Raw genomic sequence first — 17,783 nt, 5'->3', positions numbered from 1 at the left:
CAGTTCGGAAATTTAAGAGCTCGGAGACGCGACGGCGACTTTGCCCCGCGACGTTCAGGCGCGACATCCCGCACATGGTGTTACACAGACAAGTATGGGATCAGATCGGGGGTTGCAAGATTATGATCCCCTCACAGTGAGCACTGATGATGATGACCTCGAGCGTAGCAACTTGTCGGAGAGCCGCGATACCGTCTCTACCCGTATGCCTTCACGATGTGTTGTTACCTTAGGAGAGATCAGTACTAACTGGGTGAAAACAAAGGGCGTGAAAGACGATATACCCATTCTGAGACTGGCGATGAAGAAAGGATCACCCCAGAACGAGTGCGCATAAAACCACCACCAGAGAAGACCACTGTGATCTTGTCAGACAGTGGTAGCGACGACTCCGATTTCAACGAGGGAGCGGCCGCATACGAGCAATTTAAGAATCGCAAGAGCTTAAAACGTAAACGTGCCGCAGCAGGGTCGCGAAAAGCTCGAACTACAGGAAAGAATTCTCTCGTCGGCTTGCGCCCCAGAAGCAATGACGCTGGACCGTCTCGCAAACGGCAGCAGCTGGCAAGAGAGTATAAAGAGGTCTCATCAGATGATGAGTTGATGGAATACACCCTGCCGGGTTATTTGCAGAAACGGCGTGCGCAGTTTGATGAAAGATTGGAGCATCTCAAACAGTCAGGATTGAAGTTGCCACCTGACTTCGACGACGTCGCATTCTCTGACGATGAGCGGCTGGAATCGTTGAAGGAGAAACCGGAGTTCAAAAGCATTCGACCTTGTGGCAAATACAAAGATATAACACTGCCATATTCCCTTGGTCTGATCCCAGCACCTATTGCCCAGTGGCTACGAGAGTATCAAGTCGAAGGTGCCGCCTTCTTGCATGAGCTCTTCGTCTACCAGAAAGGTGGCATACTCGGAGATGACATGGGCCTTGGGAAGACCGTGCAGGTCATCGCCTTTTTGGCTGCTGCTTATGGCAAAACTGGCGACGAGCGAGATGCGAAGAGGATGCGGAAGATGAGAAGAAGCACAGTAAACAAATGGTATCCCAGGACACTGATCGTGTGTCCCGGAACGTTGATTGAAAACTGGAAGTCCGAATTCAACAGATGGGGATGGTGGCATGTGGAAGTCTTCCACGGTGATAGGAAGGAGGAAGCTCTCCAAGCTGCCAAGTCCGGCCGTCTGGAGATACTTATTACAACATACTCAACCTACCGCTTGAACAAGGACTCCGTCAACATGGTTGAATGGGACTGCGTAGTTGCAGATGAGTGCCACATCATCAAAGAACGCAAGTCGGAAACTACAAATGCCATGAACGAAGTTAATGCTCTCTGCAGGATTGGCTTGACTGGCACTGCGATCCAAAACAAGTACGAAGAACTGTGGACTCTATTAAATTGGGCGAACCCCGGGAAGCTGGGGCCGGTCACCACCTGGAAGACCAGTATATCAGATCCGCTCAAGATCGGGCAATCTCATGATGCAACACTATACCAGCTGAGTAAAGCTCGAAAGACAGCCAAGAAGCTGGTCGAAAACCTGCTGCCTGCCTTCTTCCTTCGCCGTATGAAGACTCTCATAGCGGATCAACTTCCGAAGAAAAGCGACCGAGTTGTCTTTTGTCCTCTTACCGACACCCAGGCTGAGGCCTATGAGAATTTCCTCAGCCATGACATCGTTGAATATATCAAAACCTCGGCTGAGCCGTGTGCTTGTGGATCGCGCAAAAAGTCTGGCTGGTGCTGCCGTACGCGCCTCCCGTCGGGCGAGAAATGGCAAAGCTATGTGTTTCCCGCAATAGCGAATCTTCAAAAGCTCAGCAATCATCTTGCAATCCTCATCCCCCAGCCCACAGATCCGCAGGAGAAGCAAGGGAAGGATTTAGAGATGCTGCAGATTGCCGTGCCAGATCAATGGCGAGAGCTCTATCGTTCCAGAGGATCGATCATGAACTTCTCCAACCCCGAATTCTGCGGCAAGTGGAAAGTTTTAAGAAAGCTGTTGAAATGGTGGCACTCAAACGGAGACAAGGTGCTCATCTTTTCTCATAGCGTCCGGTTGCTGAAAATGCTGCAGATGCTCTTCAACCATACCAGCTACAATGTCAGTTACCTGGACGGCGCAATGAGTTATGAGGACAGAGCAAAGATCGTCGACGATTTCAACTCCGATCCCCAGCAGTTCGTATTTCTTATCTCCACACGAGCCGGAGGCGTCGGCTTAAACATCACCTCCGCCAATAAAGTAGTTGTGGTTGATCCAAACTGGAACCCATCACACGACCTGCAAGCTCAAGATCGAGCGTACCGTATCGGTCAACATCGTGACGTGGAGGTCTTTCGACTCATCTCAGCCGGAACAATCGAGGAAATCGTCTACGCTCGACAGATCTACAAACAGCAACAGGCTAATATCGGCTACAACGCAAGCTCTGAACGCAGATACTTCAAAGGCGTACAAGAGAAGAAAGACCAAAAGGGCGAGATTTTCGGATTATCCAACCTCTTCGAATACCAAAACGACAACATTGTCCTGCGTGAAATCGTCAACAAGACGAACATCGCGGAAAGCAAAGCCGGCGTACAAGTTATTGGTATCGACATCGACCAAGAGGAAACCGCTAACGAAAACTTCCCTTTCACTTCTTCTACAAACGACGAAGATGAAGATGGAGCCATGAGCCAACTCGCCGCTCTCATCGCCGGCGACACAGACGGGATCCCCAACAACAACAAGAACAAGTCCAGCGTGACCCCCAAAAAGCACGACCCCGTACAAGCGATCCTCGCCGGCGCAGGCGTCGAATACACCCATCTCAATAACGAAGTCATTGGTCCGTCCAAGACCGAAGAACGTCTCAGTCGACGCGCTGAACTTGCCGGGGAGACGCTCGGTGAAGTGCAAGTGTTTCGCGACTCGCAAGACGATCTAGTCGTCCGTAAGGATGGCGAACCTGTGAAATTCAAATATCATCCACCCAAGGATGTGATGAAACGGCAGTTCTGCAGTATGGCGAAACAATACGGATTCAAGAACGCTACTGAGTTTGCACTTGTTGTGGAGGGTATGACGCAGTCGCAGAGACGGGCGTGTCTTGAGAAGTGGTATAGGGAGAGAAGAGAAATACTCATGAAAGATGGCGGTTCTGAAGAGGCGTAATCACCCTTTGGAGACAGAAGGCATTCGAAGATATAGTAATTGGGTTCGGAGTTTTTGGCATGTGGGCCTATATAGTTTTTACTGGAGTTCTTAGATACCCCACTATATGTGCACTGAGGAATTGATATAGCTATCAAGCGTTTCATTCATGGAAATAAACATAAAAGCAATGAACGCGTTTCTTTGTTTAATAAACACGCTTCTACCGCTCTAGGCAGTGTGGTATCTCATACATAGTTGCAAACATCAAGACCAGGTTCGCCATGCAACTACCACTTTAACACTTCAAGTGACCTCATTGCCCATCGTTCTTTTTTTTCCTTTCTTTTCTTTTTGATTCCTGGTTCCTTCCAGCAGGACATTGGTTGTATAGTCGACTTTTCTCTCGGAAACGGTACTATTACTCAATGACTCTCGTAACGTAGGACATAAAGCCTGTATCTTGCTCCAGACAACGCATAGCCTCTTTACGCAGTTGGATAAGGACCTCCAGGCCATCTGCATCGTCATCATCACTACCGTGGTAGTTCGCAAAGTCAATTCTCGGCATCAAGATCATTGCTCCATCCTGGCGACTCCATGGCTTGCGAATGAACTCGACGTTGCCATTATTCCCTAATCCAGGAATAACCCACACGCCCTCTGAGAGATTCAAATCACTCCAGCTGGTTATGAGAACATCTGGGCCACCCGCACAACGCACGTTCGCTTGTAGATGCCGGATATCTGCAGTGGAATGGCAGAGGGATATGAGGGATCTGACATGTGAGGGAGTCACTCTGTCAACGGCATGACGGATTTGGATGGCAGACTGGGCAAGAGCAGATGCTGCACTAGGAGGAACTGAATATGACTGGGCATCTATGAAGAGGCCTGCACCGTCTGCGCCAAGAAGTGTCTTCACTGGAAGCGTTGCTTGGGAGTAAACCACACTTGTGCCAACATAGAAGGCGGGTATTGGTGGTTCTATATGACCCCGAATGCTGATAGACATGTTAAGCGAGCTTGATAACTCGTCGTCTGGAGATTCGCTCTGAGGGGTAGTGTGCCACAGAGCACGAGCACGAGCACGAGTAACAAAAACCCAAATAAGAGCACACAGAGTGTCGTCTTTTGTCATGACCACGGGCCTTTGGGTCCTACTCCCTGCCTGATCCATGCTCTGTTCCTCTGAGGCGCGACTTACCAAGTATCTCTTGAGATCTTCAACTTTTTCTTCAGAGAGGACAAATATCTTCCCCTGGTTTAAATGCTGCGTCTCTTCGACTCTAGGGTCGTCCTCTCTGCGGTCAGAACCTTTCCCAGGGCTTGCTCCAGGGGAAGAGACTGCAACTAGGTCCGTATCCAGCGTGTATTCTGGATGCTCATGCAGCGGACTAGTATGTGGTAAACCTGGGGTGAGAAGAAGTCGCAGCTTGTCATCAGCAAACTCAGGTAAGTTTATCGGGGTATCTCCATGGGTCTCCAGGCTCTGTCGTAGTGCATAGAGAAAGACAGCAGTGCCAGTAGCATCGGTGACATTGCGGTGGGTGTAGACGGCCAGAATGAGTCCGCCTGGTAAGAAGTTGGCCTGCAGTGCCATGACCGGACAAGGCCTGGTAGCATCTGGAAAATCAGAGAGTGGTGAGATGAGTGGACCTGGAAGCTTGCTAGGAGGCATTCCCATGCTCTTCAGCTCTTCGTAGGTGTGAGGAAACTCGGGGGGTTCGAGTCTCTTGATGAAAACGTGCGCTTCTTCGACATCGTGGTTATTGTAGCGCACCTCGAGTCTACCGGTGTGCTCCCCTCCATCTCTCTCGAGAGCGACAGTACCAGCCATGAAAGGGAAACGAGCGATTGTAGCTTTGTACGCCTGTTGAAGAGCCTCGATTGCTGGAACAGGGTTATCAGAAACGAACGGAAAACAGAAAGCCATACGTGTATATCCACGCGGCATGATCTGGTCGATGGGTGTCAACCCAAAGTAATGGTCTTCGTTATCATCAGCCATCTTGAATAATGATGGTTTCAATAAGTGAGCATAAATTTAGATAATATTTGTTTGTGAGTCTCAAGAGGTATGATTATTCAGGAAGTTGAAAGTAGTCTGCAAGGTTCCACGTGAAAATGGGTGCAGTTAATGTCAGGAGGGCAACAGCGCATGCTTCCAAATGCAGCAACCCCCTAGACTAAACCTGGCATGGGGGTTATTCACTGGAAACACAGCTGGACAGCTACTGCCGGATTGTCATGGTTAGCCATTGCATGGGACCTTCTGTATGTTTGTCCTGTTATTATTTCCCGCTTAGGGAAGACGCGGAAACGCGCGGGACGGGCCTATCTGATCCCACAACTGTTGGAGTTATCCCGATTCCAACCAAGAGCTATGCGGGGCATGTCTCGAATGACAAAGATCTAAAGAGGCTCATAAACCACTCGAACGATCTTTTGCCTGGTAAGCTTGGAGGAACCGATATGCATACCGGTTATTTCGGAGATAGAAAGAAATCAACATGATGTTTCTTGCGTTTATTATGACTATTCGTTTGCAGTGATCAGCTCCGCTCGCAGATATGGTTTTCACTATGCCATGTCGAACCCAGAAATGAAGATGGGGGCCCATAAATCCATCCATGATATCCTCAAACGCCATGCTATTAATACACCCATCATGCAAATGCCTCGTGTTGTCGATTCAAAGCCAAGCCAACGTCCATAACGACGGAAAGTTGGGCCATTTTTCCTGCCACTCAGCCAATATTTCTGGGACTCGTTCGTCGAAATTTCGTCTTGCCTCGCCAGTACCGTTTCCCCAGCCGATAGTACCGTTCGCCTGGCGCTCTTGGTTGGCAGCCTCGTTCAATCTGTCGGCAAGGTCGAGTATGGCTTTACCTCCCACGAGGGCCTCTTCATGATTATCTTTGATGTCAACATTGAAGACGTGCACTGGGCGATTGAGGGGTGATCCTTTGTTCATAAGATCGTCGACAACAGCGTCCCAGCATCGCTCTTCGCAGGTGATAATCACGTCGACAATACCACCTTCTGTTCCCAAGGCGCCTTTATCGCCCTTGGATACATGATCTAACCGTGGCAGACCTGGTACCCAATCTTGAAATCTTTCGGGACCCCACTTCACGTTCTTGTTCCGCTCGAGCATATTCAGGAGCCCATTGTTTCGATATAGCCTTGGGTCCTTCTGATACAACTCATCGTATATTTGGGCGTAAGAAACGGTGTTGAAGTTGTAGACATTGGGCTGAGTAATAGACGGGCCAGGTAGTCGTACCAACGAACCGGTACCGAAAGATATTACCGGATAAGGAGTCGGTGCAGTCGAGAGACGCATATGAGCCTCCATCGATCTGTTCTGATTTGAGGCACAGACTGTGCAGAACTTCAGTTTGTATGAACCAGATTCTGACGGTGTCACCGCGGCTCCAACGTCTGCCTGGCCGTCCATGGTAGAGGGAAGATTGGACGAGGCAGACTCTGGCGGAGGGGGCGGAGGTGGAGGAGGAACTGAGGTGGGAGTGGCCGACTCATTTCTTGCCAGTCTAGGATCAGAAGCCATATTTATTTTGCTATTAGAGTGTTTTATGACTATATTACGAGAAGGAATCCAGAGTGCTCTAAGAAAAGAATGAGGTAGTGTTGGTGACAGGGAGGATATTTAAACTAGCTTCTGGAAGGCCCTGGATAATGTTAGCAGTATTCACTAGAGGAACTGCGGATGGCTGAGTGTAGAGAGAAGAGGAAAGTCAGGTAGTTAAAGTTGCGTATTTATGAGTTTGTCCTCATGGAAAAGGTAGGACAGCTCCAATAAAAGTGCTCATCATGGTACTCGAGGAAGGGTTATAGCTGGAATAGTGTCACATACCTTAAGTTACACTATTATTGTCCTGGTAGAGCTCCAAGCCAGGCAAGAATGGAAGTAGTGGAAGGATTGTCGCCTTGTCAAGAAGAATGAATTGCTGTGCGAGTTTTCGCGCGATGTCGACAACCAGCTAAATGTGGTCCGTGCATTGCTTAGTCATGCTGCTTCTGTCCCGGCCAGACTGGAACACTAAAGATAAAGAAAACAAGACTGCTTCTACTCGAAACCAGACGACTGGTATATGTTATCCTTTCTCTTTAGCACTGAAAGCGTCACATATTAGAGCAGTTATATTGAGGAATCTCTGATAGAATCAGTGCCTTCTTATGTTAGTGTGCCATGATCAGTAAACGGAGTTGAGGAATAACAGGTACTCTTGAAATGAACTCCTCAAGTTTCGTAGGTATTGTCATCCTTTGTGGACAAATGCTAGTTACTATCCTTGTACGTCATGCATATAGCGATGCAATGAGTTTATGCTATTACAGTTCGTCCTTGTGCTGTGCTATATACAGAAAACGAGCTCTCAACATGAGTCACCCTGTCCACATCCCAAACCCGTCCTCTTCTGCTTCCAATCAGAAGTCATCAACATGGAGGAAGACCTGCGCTTCTCTAAAACACATCAGTTGGTCTGAGATTGCTGACCGCAACAGCCAGCCTTTCTCCAGTATTCTTCGCAGGTTGAAGCCGCCTGATGCTTGGATTCTCTAGCAGGCTCAGGCTATTTATCCCCCTGGGTGGAGCTCGCTGAGAAGATGTGGGAGAACTCCGCCAGGGACTCCCTAGGTAGGGAGTTCCCGAGAAATTCCTTATAGAAGGGACCCAAGTATTATTCTCCACCACTCCGTGGTCTTTGTTCCATGTCGCATGACGCTGCTAATTCCACACGAAATATGTCGTCAGGTAGCACGATCCGTCCCCTCACGGCATCAATGGGCATTAATAGAAGGTTGGCGCGCATGAGTTAATCCGAATAGATGCAACTGCCCAGGTGTATGTATAGACGAAGGGAATATAGTCGAGGGCTATGGCAACAGTTAGCGCGAGTGGAATGTGTTCGGAGTCATTTTCCTAGTCATTGCTTCTTTGGGGAGCCATGAGCCTGAGATATCCCTGTTTCTCATTTCGGGGCAGTGAATCAGAGGCTTGTCGAGGTGGCCGCGTCTAATAGGATGTTAGTTGAATCGAAGAGAAAAGGAAAGAAAAGAAAAGGAGGTATGCCAAGTCAAGAGATAAGCTATTTAAGAACAACTCTTGAGGGGCCATGCCGGTAAGTACCTTTTTCCTCTTCCCTCTCTTTCCTCTCTTCTTTCCTCTCTTCTTTCCTCTCTTCTTTCCTCTCTTCTTTGCATTCTATCCTCGGCAAGTTATAACGTTTTCATTTCTTCTCTATAGAAGACACGAGCCATTTGTGGTATCTGTCTCTCGCCCACTAGATGTCTCTACTACCATATATAAGGTGAGAAGCGAGATTCTCCGCGGCATATATATATATATATAGATATAGATATTCTGAGAAAGCGTCAGATCCTGGAACACCTGAAGCAACGACTGAAGCAGAATATAGGTCTAGGATGGAGAATTCTTTATAGATCGCTCGAAGAACTAAATTCAAGAAAATCCATCACCTACCTAGGTACTTATGCCCCAGGACCTACGGAGGGTCCAGATACAACTCCCACGACTATCCGAGACTGTATCTTCCATGCAGAATGTCTTCTTTGATGAATGTCTGATTCAAATGGATCGCTGTGTGTAAAACCGCATACCTGTAGCTGAGTTAAGATGCAGCTCGGCTTCTAGCATAGCGACTAGGTGTTGACAGGTTGCCTGCATCCTTTCTCAGGGGGACGGGATGGTGCATCTCAAATAGACGCAAACAGGAAATGTATCCGAAGACTAAGTAAGTCTGTACTATGAGGTCTAGACCAAATTGATTCACAATATCCGGTCGGTCGAAATGGAACATTGCTGATTCTGCTCCATGGTGGGCCGCAACTGGAAGCCTGGAAACAAATGTAGGAGAAAATCAAATATCTACTCAATCAGTGACTGTTTTCCGTAAACTTGAAGATCCCAGAACTTGCCTAGATCCAGTACAGACTATGGTACTTACCTATATTCCCCTCAACTCTAAGATGCATCTACTTATTCTCATCTAAGCTTATCTTATCATCAAGTCCCACTATTCCAGAAAGGGAAAAGGAACAATCTGTCCCCCAGATTGTCCGCAACAGCTTCACCACTTAACAAGCGACCCTACCATACTCCTAATCTTAAACCCATTGCAGCATTCAAACCGAGACTCTCCTCGCCTCATCCATTTTCCAAAACCAATTGAAAAAAACCAAGCACCACTTAGTCTAACTACACTGCAACAATGCGTCTCTCCATCCTAACTTCCGCTTTTCTCTCCGTAACAGCCGTGTTTGCCGCTGAGCTCGGCATCAAGACGACCAAGGAAGTCGAGTGCAAACGCAAGACTGTCCAGGGAGATACGGTCCACATGCATTATCGTGGAACGCTCGCGTCGGATGGATCGCAGTTTGATGCTAGCTATGATCGCGGCACGCCGCTGACATTCAAGCTTGGAACAGGGAGGGTTATTAAAGGGTGAGTGGACAGTGCTAGATATCATTAGGGGGTATATTGTATGGGGTTGTGGGTGCAGCGGCTTGGTGTAGATGTGTATAATGTCTCATTGGGCGGGATCTCTGCAGTTGTCCGGCTCTGTCGCTGTTTATTGATTGCTTTCTGCGGTTATGTGCAGACTTGCTGACAGGTATTACATTGATTTAGATGGGACCAAGGTCTGCTCGACATGTGTATTGGCGAGAAGCGGACCCTCACCATTCCTCCGGAGTATGGCTATGGTGATCGCGGCATTGGCCCGATCCCCGGTGGCTCGACGCTTATCTTCGAGACGGAGCTCGTGGGCATTGACGGTGTCAACAAGGATGAGCTGTGAAAGACGGCTGTTTCCAACGCATGAAGAGGACTTTAATATCGGGGGATTCTGGCGCCGCTGACACCGCGGACGGTCATAGAAAACGAACAAAAACAATGGTCTATTATGTCCAGGATATGTAATATACATGTTGTCTATAGGGTATCCAAAATCTATCGCAATGACTTGGGGTGAAATCAACTCATCCCAAAATGCCGGTATCGCTGCCCTCTCAGTCCATAGCATCCAAAGAATTCTCCTGCGCCTGGGCGTCATGCTCCGAAACCAGTATTCCTACAAGGCACTCCCCCAGCAACCCGTCCCAGTTCACCCAGGGATGGACTTCTGCAAAAAGCTTCCCTGAATCCTTGCCTGCGCCTCGCAGCAGTTCCCCTTTGCCTCCAGGATGAAAAGGGAGGTACGGAGTAATGTTGTACACCTTTCCTTGGTAGGAAGTCCACGCATCTGTCCCTTTCCGTCCGTTCATTACCTTCAGCATCGACGGCGTGACCCTGATAAGCGTAGGAGGGAGACCGGCGCCCCGTAGGTTGCTATTCGGATTGGATGTCAACGCAGCCCAATCCAGTGGCGAGTGGCCCGGTTCCAGAATCACTTTCCTGGAGTGTCGCGCGTTCGCAGGGGACGGCTTTGGAGCGAGGGTGCTGCTTGAGAGGCGGCTGGATGGCGGAGCGCGCAGAGAAGACGCCGCAGAGGGGGGAGGGCGCAAAGGAGTACTTGACTTCACACGTGGCACCGAAAGGAGCCCATCAGTCTTCGGTCGTGTGTTTTGCTGAGGCTGTTGGGGAGCCGTTCGGAGTCGAGGTGGGGGAGGGGCCATCAAGGAGGAACTGCTTGCGCTCAACGTAGGGGTAGCAGCTGCGAATGCTGGAGGCTTCGTAGATGGCGGGGGCATCAGATGCTCTGCCGGCTTGTTATATTCAGGCGGTTTAGATCCTCCTGGCTTTGCAGTCGCGTGTTCGCTGTCGAGACTCAGACTCGGGATATCCATAGCCGGCGCGACTGTCGCGCTGGCTTTAGGTGTTTCTTGAGCCGCTCCACCATCTTTGTCTTCTTCCACTACCTTCTCTCCAGACTCAGAAGGCGTTTTCTCGTTATCATTCTCGAGAACAGGAGGAAGATTATGGCCGGCGGGTTTCGACTCCGGCAGGCTCGTCCCAGGCCCGGATGCCCAGGTAGAAGGTGGACATCGATAAAGCAGAAAGCATGCCGTGACGATAATCGCACCCACTCCTACCCAGCCCATGCCAGGCTTAAAAATCCGAATGATTCTGTGGAGAGAAATAAGGTAGGAGTTACGAAGCGTTATGGGGAAACCCGAATCATGCTGACAGATCGAAAGCGAAGTGTTCGCGCTGGTCCGGGGAAACTGGACCGTGCGCAACAAGGCTGTTTAGCTGCTTCTCGAAGATGGATCGTCATTGTTGGAAGGACAAGATATTCACGGTTCACCAGGTGCGTCACTAAGCAGGGCTGATCCGTCCCACATTCAAGCAAGGCCAGGAACGGTCCTAACCTTTCCTCTTTTCAAGGCGAATGCAATTCTTCGCTGCATCTCGCGCAGGGATACCAAGATCCCAGTACGTGATGTAAACGACATCGGCGGCCATAACTACTACTCCTTGGATGAATCTCCGTAAGGCACAACCCAGTGACGACTGTAAGAAAATGGCCTCCGTCCGGGCCGTTTAAGCCGTTCGAACCTTTATTTTCTGAAGGTTTCGAGCGTGGCGCTTGGGGCAATTATTATAAGTGATGTGATGTCAGCCCATCATCACTAGTCATTCTAAACAAACATATACAGATCGTGAGATCCAAGTGACTTGGATTCGATCAATCAATCTATATTAGACCGAGTCAGGTGTTGCGCGCAATCAGCTCCGCGCCGCCAAATGCTTCGTACAACCATCATGTCTTCATCAGAGACGGTCTTTCTCATTGACACCGGCGCAGGCATGGTGAATACCATTCTCCTTGGCTATGTACCGCATGATTGAGGAGGCTAACTTATAGTTATCGGGAGCTCAATAGGCACAAGGAAGCCGGCCGGACCAAGAGGATCGTTACGTGTTTATTCTGCCAGACCAGTTCCCTGCTGATACAGTAGATAAATTGGCCCTTTTTGCTATATTTGACGGACAGTAAGGACCATTTTCAAGAAGCTGTTTGTTCTTGGACCAGTATCTGACGTTTTATCGCAGTGGCTCCGCATCGGTGGCAGAACATGCCAGGAAGAACCTTCCTCAGCTGCTGGTGAAGCGTCCAGAATTCGAAGCTGGTGATTACGATACCGCTATCGCCGAGGCATTTGTTGACGAGGATGAAGCTCTGCTAAACAAGTTTATGTCGCATAGTACAGAGCCTGCCGTCTCAGGATCTACGGTAGCTCTGTGCTTTGCCAATTTAACAAAGGGGATATTGGTAGTAGGAAACCTAGGGGACTCGCATATAGTGCTAGCGGAACGAGATCTTTCGGGAGGCAAGCCGATCAATGTGGTAGGTGGACCATATTCATCTGCTTGAGAGATGAGCTTTATTAACGGTTCTGGTGCTAGCAACGTCTCACCAAGGCCCATAAACCGGGCCACGCCGATGAAAAAGCGCGAATCAGAGAAGCCGGAGGGAGCGTAAACAATAGCACAGGAACTACGCGCGTGGGTAAGTTGCCAGCAAACTCGATCGCAGGGAGGTTCTTGGCTGATCGTCGTAGGTTCCTTAAATATGTCGCGAGCCCTGGGCGACCTCCAGTATAAGAATCCTGTGAACACCATGGACGACGAGATGAGTGCCAAATCAAGAACTGCTGCCGTCGTACCACCAGGGAACCGTGGCGACTTTCTATCCAACAAGGCACATCTTTCGAGGGTCAATCTCTCCCCCGAGAAACGCTACGCGTTGGTGTGCAGCAGTGATGGAGTATCCGACTCGACAGATGAGAAGGCACTGCTAGAGCATGTTATGAGATCATCTTCAACCGGCGAGCGAGCGAGGGATATTGCGCAAGAAATTGTCAACGTAACGGCGGCTCGTTATGGCAGCGACAATAGCACGTGTATAGTGGCGCTGTTGGACGGCACGAAAACATGATAGAGATGGAACCTCTTGGTGGCGTTATCGGGCTCAAATTCGAGTGTATGCTTCATATCGATGCCTCTTCTCACGGAAACTGGAACCCCTATATATTAGACAGCATTTGGATATCTTAAGCACACGAAATGCCATGATGTGAAAAGATCGAAAAAGCTGATATTCCAATGGTCTCATAATTTCTCTCTAGGAATTTTGTAGTACTTTTTCTGTCAGCAGTCGAGAAATAGCAGACGCGTCAGAAATGGCAACCGTAATCACGTCGAATACCATCAGTTCCAAGAGCTATCGCAGAACTGAAAGCATAACTAACTAACCACAAGCTGTGTTGGAGAAGCGACCCGGTCGTGGCAAGATTGACCCGACTTTTCCAGTACCTGTCGGAACTGCCCGCCGTCTAGAACTTCAAAGACTGATACGATGGAAGAAAGAGTAATAAATGTTCTCGGTCCACGACTCTTCTAGATGTCCGCTAAGATCTAGCCGGTGATGGTGGTCATTCAGATAAGCGACGTAGGCTCCGCTTGGCAAGCCATCGCCAAGCACGGTGTGCTATAGCAGCACGTGGGTAAACAAACGAGACGCCAGCACAGGAGTCGATAGTGAAAACTATAATTATATCAATCTCATTGTTCAATCTGATATTGTCCATCGTAGCGGATTGATTGCTGGGTGAAAAAAAAATAGGGACTGGTAAACGTACCTGTTTGGTTACCCGAATAGGTAACTCGGGGAGCAGGTGCGCGAATACAGCCCGCTTGTCGGATCACTTTACAATCGTAAGTTTGCTCTATAATATCCCAACATGCGAATCGTTGCAATTGAAACGGGTTAAGCTGACGGACTGTATGTTCCCATAACAGTTCGCATCGGGGTTTGCCCTTGATGTTCGTCATCCTCATGATATCTTGCTTCTACTAATAATAATTATGCATTTTCTAATAAAAAATAAAATAGGACTATGTCAAATGTCTTGCTCAAAAAGGAATATCCAAAGGAATATACATCCGCAGTCAGCACCCGCGTTTCCAATGCACTGCTGGTGGGCGAGATTATCGGGCAGGTTATCATTAGGTCCATCGTCAACTTTCTATACATTATTATATTGCATGAAGAAAAGAAAAGCCTGCTAACTGAGGCATTTCTACCGAACAGTCTTACCTGTGACTACATGAGTCGAAAGACAGCTATCATCTTCACAACCGCAATGATCGTGATCGGAGGTATCCTGGCCACTGCAGCTCACGGAGTCACTATCAATGGCATGTTCTGGATGATGACGATCGCGCGTGGAATTATCGGATTCGGTACGATACAATCCATTCCATTCCCGAGAATTACTACTCTAATCACAAATATACTTACTGTACAACAACTAACACGTATTATCATCAAAATGCAAAAGGCACCGGAGGCGAATATCCCGCCTCATCGACGTCCGCATCCGAAGCAGCCAACGAACTCAGCCTGAAGAGGAGAGGACCTACTTTCATCATGGTAACCAACTTCCCGCTCTCATTCGGTAGTCCCTTTGCGGTGTGCGTCTTCCTCATCGTTCTCTCCGCATGTCGTCAGTCGCATTTCAGCACCGTCTGGCGAGTATGCTTTGGAATTGGCTGCATCTGGCCCCTGAGCGTGTTCTACTTTCGAATCCGCATGCTGGATTCAGTTCTGTATCGGAGAGGAGCTATTCGTAAACATGTTCCTTATAGTCTCGTTATTAAATACCTAGGTAGGTATTACTGGAAAACTACCTAGGCTGTGACTTATCTCTATAGAGTTAACTAACAAATGCCCTGAAGCGGGGTATCAACCGTAGATCTAAGCGTAAACCAATCAGTAGTTATTGCTTTAAATTTTAGCCCAGAGGTGTTTCCAGTGTGGAACAGGTGTTCCGCAGTCCAAGCACAACCCCAGATGCTTTAACTAGTTAACCTCCAAGGCTGACAAACTTCGCCTAGCGTCAGATGTTGGTTGAACTTCCCAACCATAGTAGTGAGAAGCCTACCTACTGATGAATCTAACTTTCTGCTGATGAGATGCCATTTTCTCCGACAACTTTTCTACCTCAAGTGCCTTACAGTAATCCCCCACTTTGGTGGACCTTTGTTCCAGTCGCAAAACCAGGTGAACGGGCATGTGGCTGGTGCCGGTTTGTAAGCAACGGTGTGGCTGGGGGAGGTCTCAGCAGTCCTTCACGTGCAGGGTGATTATTGAGGCAGTCACCACATACTCAACAATACACTAATATAACATCATCATAGATTATTCGAGCCTTTTCCATGGCGCCTCTGAAAACTCTGAGAAGAGTTACAAGGGCGACACTACCCCGATTTCATCGCATGCTCCTTTCCGCTTCCCCCTCGAGAACCTCCAAACCTCCCCATCCCGGTAAGTTCGTCAAGATAAACTCGGTTGGTTTTTACTGAGTTTGTTTTCTCAAGTTACAATCCACTCAGATCAAGATAGACTCGACACTCTCTTTTCTTATACCTCTGGACGCTGGCTATGGGACGAGGCAGCTCAGCTTCGTAAACGGTACCAGCCCTTCAATGTCGAAGAACTCAAACAAACAGCCGCCAGATCAGTCAATGCGGAATTCTGCGTCGAAATAACGAAATTACCGGAAGGCTCATACAACAAAACCTTTCTATTGACAATGGATAATGGCGTCCAGGTCATTGCGAAAATTCCCAACCCTTACATCCCTCAAAAATTCGTTACAGCCAGCGAAGTTGCCACGCTTGACTTTCTTCGTAACGAGCTAGGTATACCTGTCCCGCGAGTCTTTGCTTGGAGCAGCAAGGAAGACCAGCCTGTGGGAGTCGAATATATCATCATGGAAAAAGCTGCTGGCAATGAGTTAAGCAAAAGTTGGTCCACTATGGATATATCGGATAAGGTGGACATTGTGTCTCAGTTGGCCAATATTCAAGCCAAAATAGCCGCTGTCGACTTCGGTCATTATGGAAGCTTGTTCTATAGAGAGGATATTGAGGGTGGCATTAATGTCCCTGGAATAGCTGATCAGTTTTGCATCGGCCCCAGCTGTGATATACGATTTTGGGAAGAGGAGAGGAGATTCATGAGCGCGTTTAGGGGCCCTTGTAAGCCGACCAACCACCTAACCATAATTTCAGGGATCCAACTAATGAGTGACCGAGCAAAATTAGGGTCGTCGTCTGAGGCGTATGCGATAGATATCGCCAGGCGAGAGAAAGAATGGATTGCCCGGTTTGCAAATCCTCGTCATCCGGCAGACCCGTTGAGACAGTCAGATAGCCAAGAGTCTCCCGATTGTCACATTAAACTCCTCGACAAGTATCTGAAAGTTGTGCCTCATTTGATACCATCACATCCAGGTCAAAATCGGTCTGTACTTTGGCACTCTGATTTACACTTTGGGAATATATTTGTAAAGGAAAATCAGATTGTCAGCATCATTGATTGGCAAGGCTGCTCAAGTCTTCCCGTTTTTCATGCCAGCAGGATACCGAAATTCCTGAAAATTCATGGGCCCTTGCTTTTCGACCTTCCATCAGCCACGGGCCTCACGCCACAAGAAAAAGAGGAAAATCTACGGAGATACCATCTTACACAACTACAGAGGCTCTATATTTCCAAATTCTGCGAAATTGACAATGACGTCTTCTCTGCTCTGTCGTTTCCTCAAGCTTTAACGCGACAGCAGCTCATCGATTTTTCAGGATACACATGGGATGACGATGGATTGTTTTTGTTTCGAGAGATGATGCTTCGGACATTGCGCGAATGGATGGAATTAACTGGCCAGCCCCAGTCCTCTTGTCCTGTGACATTCGACACCGATGAGCTTGCGTCTCATGTTGCCGAAGGGAAGAGCTGGGAAGATCGCAGGGAGCTATTCGGTACCCTTGGAGTCCCCATTGACGGCTGGGTTCATCTTGAAGACTTCGAGGAAAAGGTGGAAACAATGCGTAATCTAGTGAGTTCGATCATAGACGCCGCGGATGACAAGGATGGCGTAAAAGACGCACTAAGAGCTTGGAAACTGTCGGAGTCGGGGCCTGCCAGCCTATCGGGTAATCTGATGGATATCTAGAGGGCGTTTCCTGAAGTGCATCAGTTTCATTGTCCTCTTCATGCTGGACACTGGTCATGCACGTTACCCCGCACCGTATCCTGCTTCTATCAGGTGATGTAGGCAATTTTCAGTCAGGCTTACTGGAAAGGCGTCTCCCGTGGCACTTTAGGACTGTTGTAGTCAGGTCCTGTTGCTATCTGATTGTCAAACCCCAAAACAGTAAGTCTACAAACCAATAGACGTCGGCCCTAAACCTTACAGGAAGTCCATTCCAATATCACGTCGATTCCGAAACAGGTGTTAGAGAAATTCATTCAGAATTTCAACATACCTAAAGCAAAATCGAAACTCTCCGCCGAAAATGCTGGAGGAAGGCTCTTTCCGTCGAGAAATACTGAAAACGATGCAGCATCCAATTTTCGAGCCGACTAAGGGTCTCTGTATATAAATGACCCTAACACCTTGAGTATACAAACACCTTCTCGGTCAACGTGCAAGCAAACGCGAACGCCTCAAATACCTCTGTCAGAAGATTCGCAGAAAAAAATCCAGACAAGAAACTCTTCGCATTTCCTATGAAGAAGGACGATACTGATGAAGATGTGAAAAAGAAAATGATTGACGCGGCAAAATCTGGA

At 48.5% G+C, this 17,783-nt stretch overlaps 8 protein-coding genes across 8 annotated transcripts; 5 read left to right on the top strand and 3 right to left on the bottom strand.

Annotated features, from left to right (window-relative positions):
- Nucleotide 1: 1 nt before the first annotated feature.
- On the top strand, nucleotides 2-3,344 carry C8Q69DRAFT_283492 (putative DNA excision repair protein). Its single transcript, XM_028626935.1, has 2 exons — nucleotides 2-203; nucleotides 266-3,344. Exons 1-2 carry the CDS (start codon nucleotides 95-97, stop codon nucleotides 3,169-3,171), a joined length of 3,015 nt encoding a protein of 1,004 aa, XP_028484790.1. The 5' UTR covers nucleotides 2-94; the 3' UTR covers nucleotides 3,172-3,344.
- A 1-nt stretch (nucleotide 3,345) lies between these two features.
- C8Q69DRAFT_283477 (hypothetical protein) lies at nucleotides 3,346-5,281 on the bottom strand. Its single transcript, XM_028626934.1, has one exon. It carries the CDS (start codon nucleotides 5,159-5,161, stop codon nucleotides 3,572-3,574), a length of 1,590 nt encoding a protein of 529 aa, XP_028484789.1. The 5' UTR covers nucleotides 5,162-5,281; the 3' UTR covers nucleotides 3,346-3,571.
- Nucleotides 5,282-5,707: 426 nt separating this feature from the next.
- C8Q69DRAFT_283463 (RNA polymerase II subunit A) lies at nucleotides 5,708-7,099 on the bottom strand. The gene has a single exon (XM_028626933.1). It carries the CDS (start codon nucleotides 6,722-6,724, stop codon nucleotides 5,846-5,848), a length of 879 nt encoding a protein of 292 aa, XP_028484788.1. The 5' UTR covers nucleotides 6,725-7,099; the 3' UTR covers nucleotides 5,708-5,845.
- Nucleotides 7,100-9,410: 2,311 nt separating this feature from the next.
- C8Q69DRAFT_507511 (FK506-binding protein 2 precursor) lies at nucleotides 9,411-9,998 on the top strand (the record flags this gene model as incomplete). Its single annotated transcript, XM_028632893.1, has 2 exons — nucleotides 9,411-9,643; nucleotides 9,830-9,998. 2 exons carry the CDS (start codon nucleotides 9,411-9,413, stop codon nucleotides 9,996-9,998), a joined length of 402 nt encoding a protein of 133 aa, XP_028484787.1.
- A 211-nt stretch (nucleotides 9,999-10,209) lies between these two features.
- Nucleotides 10,210-11,605, bottom strand: C8Q69DRAFT_445085 (putative heme/steroid binding protein; the record flags this gene model as incomplete). The annotated part of the gene is made up of 3 exons (XM_028629043.1): nucleotides 10,210-11,266; nucleotides 11,328-11,364; nucleotides 11,512-11,605. 3 exons carry the CDS (start codon nucleotides 11,603-11,605, stop codon nucleotides 10,210-10,212), a joined length of 1,188 nt encoding a protein of 395 aa, XP_028484786.1.
- Nucleotides 11,565-13,330, top strand: C8Q69DRAFT_283381 (phosphatase 2C-like domain-containing protein). Its single transcript, XM_028626930.1, has 5 exons — nucleotides 11,565-11,953; nucleotides 12,027-12,136; nucleotides 12,197-12,491; nucleotides 12,551-12,653; nucleotides 12,706-13,330. The coding sequence occupies exons 1-5, from the start codon at nucleotides 11,888-11,890 to the stop codon at nucleotides 13,080-13,082; spliced, it is 951 nt and encodes a 316-aa protein (XP_028484785.1). The 5' UTR covers nucleotides 11,565-11,887; the 3' UTR covers nucleotides 13,083-13,330.
- Nucleotides 13,331-13,932: 602 nt separating this feature from the next.
- On the top strand, nucleotides 13,933-14,981 carry C8Q69DRAFT_283345 (general substrate transporter). Its single transcript, XM_028626929.1, has 4 exons — nucleotides 13,933-13,969; nucleotides 14,040-14,156; nucleotides 14,238-14,389; nucleotides 14,488-14,981. Coding segments are annotated over exons 1-4 (624 nt in total). The 5' UTR covers nucleotides 13,933-13,967; the 3' UTR covers nucleotides 14,841-14,981.
- A 383-nt stretch (nucleotides 14,982-15,364) lies between these two features.
- On the top strand, nucleotides 15,365-17,163 carry C8Q69DRAFT_403044 (phosphotransferase enzyme family protein; the record flags this gene model as incomplete). The annotated part of the gene is made up of 3 exons (XM_028627984.1): nucleotides 15,365-15,473; nucleotides 15,527-16,189; nucleotides 16,256-17,163. The coding sequence occupies 3 exons, from the start codon at nucleotides 15,365-15,367 to the stop codon at nucleotides 17,161-17,163; spliced, it is 1,680 nt and encodes a 559-aa protein (XP_028484783.1).
- Between the last annotated feature and the right edge of the window lie 620 nt (nucleotides 17,164-17,783).

The sequence above is a fragment of the Paecilomyces variotii genome, assembly GCF_004022145.1.
Source record: "Paecilomyces variotii strain CBS 101075 chromosome Unknown C8Q69scaffold_6, whole genome shotgun sequence".
NCBI classification, from domain to species: Eukaryota; Fungi; Ascomycota; class Eurotiomycetes; order Eurotiales; family Thermoascaceae; genus Paecilomyces; species Paecilomyces variotii.
The sequence above is the reverse complement of the archived record's forward strand: the minus strand, read 5'-3'. Positions and strand labels throughout refer to the sequence as shown.

Coding starts and splice junctions, on each gene's coding strand:
- C8Q69DRAFT_283492 (XM_028626935.1), top strand. CDS start 95: ATGGGATCAGATCGGGGGTTGCAAGATTATGATCCCCTCACAGTGAGC. Junction 204..265: donor CCGCGATACCGTCTCTACCC/GTATGCCTTCAC, acceptor GTGAAAACAAAG/GGCGTGAAAGACGATATACC.
- C8Q69DRAFT_283477 (XM_028626934.1), bottom strand. CDS start 5,161: ATGGCTGATGATAACGAAGACCATTACTTTGGGTTGACACCCATCGAC.
- C8Q69DRAFT_283463 (XM_028626933.1), bottom strand. CDS start 6,724: ATGGCTTCTGATCCTAGACTGGCAAGAAATGAGTCGGCCACTCCCACC.
- C8Q69DRAFT_283381 (XM_028626930.1), top strand. CDS start 11,888: ATGCTTCGTACAACCATCATGTCTTCATCAGAGACGGTCTTTCTCATT. Junction 12,137..12,196: donor TTTGCTATATTTGACGGACA/GTAAGGACCATT, acceptor GTTTTATCGCAG/TGGCTCCGCATCGGTGGCAG. Junction 12,492..12,550: donor GAGGCAAGCCGATCAATGTG/GTAGGTGGACCA, acceptor TTCTGGTGCTAG/CAACGTCTCACCAAGGCCCA.
- C8Q69DRAFT_283345 (XM_028626929.1), top strand. Junction 14,157..14,237: donor ATCGGGCAGGTTATCATTAG/GTCCATCGTCAA, acceptor TCTACCGAACAG/TCTTACCTGTGACTACATGA. Junction 14,390..14,487: donor GCGTGGAATTATCGGATTCG/GTACGATACAAT, acceptor AAAATGCAAAAG/GCACCGGAGGCGAATATCCC.